Here is a 3436-nt window from a genome sequence, read left to right on the forward strand (position 1 = left end):
AGGCCTTCCAGTGTCTCTTCAGGCGCTTCTTTCGGCATGCCATCGCTTGTTCTCTGGTTTGATCAATCTCGTGCAGGACATTCTCGCAATGAATATGACAAAATATACATATATCACCTATATACTGTGCGAGCGTTCCTAGGGAAGGTTCATCTAGAGGATAAGTGATGCAAACTCTCAGAGACCCCCCCAAGTAAAGTGGAAAGACTCCCAAAAAGAACTATGACAGTGGAGACGATGAAATAGAAAACTATTATCCAATCCTAATGCAGAAACATTTGATTCTCACACTTTGCTCAGCACTCCAATTTGAAACTTTCTCAACTCCAGAACAATGTTTGCATGCTGTAAACCCCTCTTAAGTATCTTTTTTTTTTTCTTCCTGAGATGACAATTTTTGCTGCTTGGTCTCACAGAACATAAAAAATAACCTGTATTTGACTGCACGTAAACTCTTACACTTTTCTTTTTCAGTCACTGCAGAACAAGAGTTATAACCACTTTGCTGCTATCTATTACTTGTTAGTGGAAAGACTCAAATCGCATCGAAGCAGCTTCCCTGTAGAGCAGAGATTTGATGCTCGCCAGCGCCGCCCAAGCACCATTGCTGAGCAGACAGTAGCCAAGGTGAGGTCTCTTTCTAGGCATACGTGAAAGCTGACTGACTTCATTCTGAGGCCCAAAATGCAAACAATAGTTTAAGCTTTAAACAGGTATTCAAGTGCTTTAACCTTAGGCTCCCATTTATTCCCTCTGTTCTCTTTGTTTTGCTCTTAACATACCTTTTGTCCTAGGGGGCAGCGCTTTTTTGGCAATATGGTTAAAGAGAAAGCTTGTGCTTCAAAGTGGAACGCTTCTATTTTTAAGAATTTCTAAACTTTTGCTTGGAAATCAATGGTTAAAGTGTTGGAGAAATACAATCTGTGCAATGCTTGGAGTATCTTTAAAGTGATCCACAAATAAACCACTGAATTTATGGAGGGCTCTGCTGGCATGGGGGCTAAAGCATGAACACTATACAGAGTGCTTTTAAACACAGACAGTCAAAAAAGACCTGTTGAAAATAAAAATATTTTTTCACCTGCTGTTCTCTAGATACACTTTCTGTCTCCCCTGAATTATAGAGGTACCCAAGAGAAAATAGCATTGATCTGTCCGGTTAATAAACCAATTCATTGTGGTATTACATAGCAAATATGAGTATTACTGTCATGAGACTCTTTGTTGCTCAAGACTCAGATATGTTCTTAAATAATGTCACTTCTGCTAAAGCTTGTGGCGTTTTTTCCTCCTGTTATGCAGCAAAGAGACTTCTCAGCAAGGCTGCAAAACCTCTGAGCATAGATTACAGAGCTATTGGGATAACTAATTGATTTAAGTCTTAAGAATTTGTGTGTATTTTATTAGCAGCAGTTGTGTGCTCCCTACATCTGGTGCCAGCCCATCCATTGCAAATGGCTGTCCGCTTAGCATCCCTTCTAACTATACTGACTGTTGCAGCACAGGTTCTGCGGCTATTCAGTCTACTTCTTCCGTTGTGATTTTCTTCAGAAAGAAAGGTCATGCAGAGTTTATCATGTCATATTCCAATAATACTCAGGTATTTTTTTAACGTGTTCTTTTGTTTCATTAGGCTAGACACAAAAGTAGAGCTTGTGATTTCTATTAATGCAAAACTGGAAACGTGAAAGACTTGATGACTCAGATTATTGTTATTTCAAGAAAATACGCTCTCAAGTTTATGGCCTCCTAGGTACTGTACTGCTGCTGTATGGAACAAGTACCTGGGCCCCGCTTCCAGGACAAATTGCAACTAGGCTGCTCCTGTTTTGCTTAAGACAGCAAAACGTTATTTGTTGTTAAGTTCTGCTGAAATTAAAGCCAAACCACCTCAACTGTGAAAACCCAAGTCCAAGCAAAATCTGAATGACCAAGATTAATACCAGCTATGTTCTTAGATAGAAGATCTAAGGACAGAAAGACATGGTATTCAAAGGCAGATTATTAATTATAAGATGTATTAAAAGTAGTGAAGAAAGATGAGCAAGGAGAAAGAGAGAACCACCTAGAAGGTAGTTCATTATTGTACCATGTTCAAGTTTTCTGTATTCTATAGCCACTATTCCTGCTTTTTCTCAGGACTGCAAGCAATTGTGCAGTTATCATGAGCAACAACATAGCTTGTGTTTACACATGGTGGCACCACAGGCTCCAGTATAAGACTGCTTGTTCTATTTTGGATAGACAAGTTCTGTGTGACCTGTGTGTCAGGAAAACAATGGCTTTCACTAGTTGTTCATCTTATTTTCCTAATTTTGCCATGCTTGCCTTCATTGAGGCACACATCTCCTTTCAACAGTTTTGTTCTATTCTTTCTTATGGTTTGTTCAACAGGAGGCAGTGCATGTTAGAGAAATCATTGAAACCAGCCCTGATCCTCTTGGTAATATTTACGGAGTTATATGTATAGAAAGGAATTATAGCATGTCATATGTAGGAGGGACCAAAGAGTCCCACTTTCCTCGTTGCTAGTAAGTGCTCAGCTTCAATAAGTAGTTAGTGTAATGACACTTGTTTCCCCCCAAATTTAAGAATGTAATGCGTCAAGAATGAGGAAACGAATTCTAGAGTTCTGCTTTGGAGGTGGGATGGGTATTGTTTATTTTTAATTTGTGATTTTTGTACACTGTTTTCTATCTAAAGCTGTTCAGTTTTTGGAATCCTTTCATTTCTTTTAGGCACAAGCTGTGGTGCCATCAGTGAACTTGTGCTCAGAAAACACAAGGCTGCTACGGTCCCCAGGACTTCCCCCCACCTCTGGAGCAGAGGTCTTTTCATTCCCTCCGTCCAACTGCCAGACGGAGACGGCGTTCATGGAAGAAGAAAGAGTCAACACACCAAAGGTACACCCTAGCTTCACCCTATTGTTGTGCCCAAATTCAGTAAGACTAATAAAACATGGCTGCCTTTTAAATTACTGCCTTGCACTTTGTACAACTTTATGAGGCTCAGTGGCTGCTTCTCCAGGTCGGCAGCCCTTCCTACCAGTGCATTGCTCATCCTCCAGACTAGGAGCTAGACTCTGCACTCCCTGCATGTTCTTTGTGCTGAAAATCTAGGGCGACCCACTCACCAAAAATTCAGACAAATGAGAACAGGAGGGTATAATGAAACCTTCAGCTGGCAATGGAAGCTTGTGATTAAGTCATTAATATAGCTTTTAAGTGTAGTATTTTATATGCCAATTTTCATAATAAGCTAGTCAAAAGAGTTGCATTTTTTTTTTCGTTTCTGTTGAACGGTAAATAGCCTGCAGAACCTCCAGTCTGTCAGAGCCTACTAGAATTTCAGCATTTCAGGTAGGTTGTAGGGCTCTCAGATGGGCTGCTCCTGTAACTGGAAATGCCTGTAAAACTGTTTTTTGTTTTTTTTTTTT

At 40.1% G+C, this 3436-nt stretch overlaps 1 protein-coding gene across 1 annotated transcript in view; it reads left to right on the forward strand.

The window, feature by feature from the left end:
* SIK2 (salt inducible kinase 2) overlaps positions 1 to 3436 on the forward strand; it is a 39741-nt gene that overhangs the window by 24669 nt on the left and 11636 nt on the right. The window contains exons 8-9 of the mRNA XM_019622904.1: positions 475 to 627; positions 2739 to 2903. Of these exons, the coding sequence (XP_019478449.1) occupies positions 475 to 627; positions 2739 to 2903 (318 nt within the window). The remainder of the gene's footprint in view (positions 1 to 474; positions 628 to 2738; positions 2904 to 3436) is intronic.

The sequence above is a fragment of the Meleagris gallopavo genome, chromosome 26 (assembly GCF_000146605.3).
Source record: "Meleagris gallopavo isolate NT-WF06-2002-E0010 breed Aviagen turkey brand Nicholas breeding stock chromosome 26, Turkey_5.1, whole genome shotgun sequence".
Classification (NCBI taxonomy): domain Eukaryota; kingdom Metazoa; phylum Chordata; class Aves; order Galliformes; family Phasianidae; genus Meleagris; species Meleagris gallopavo.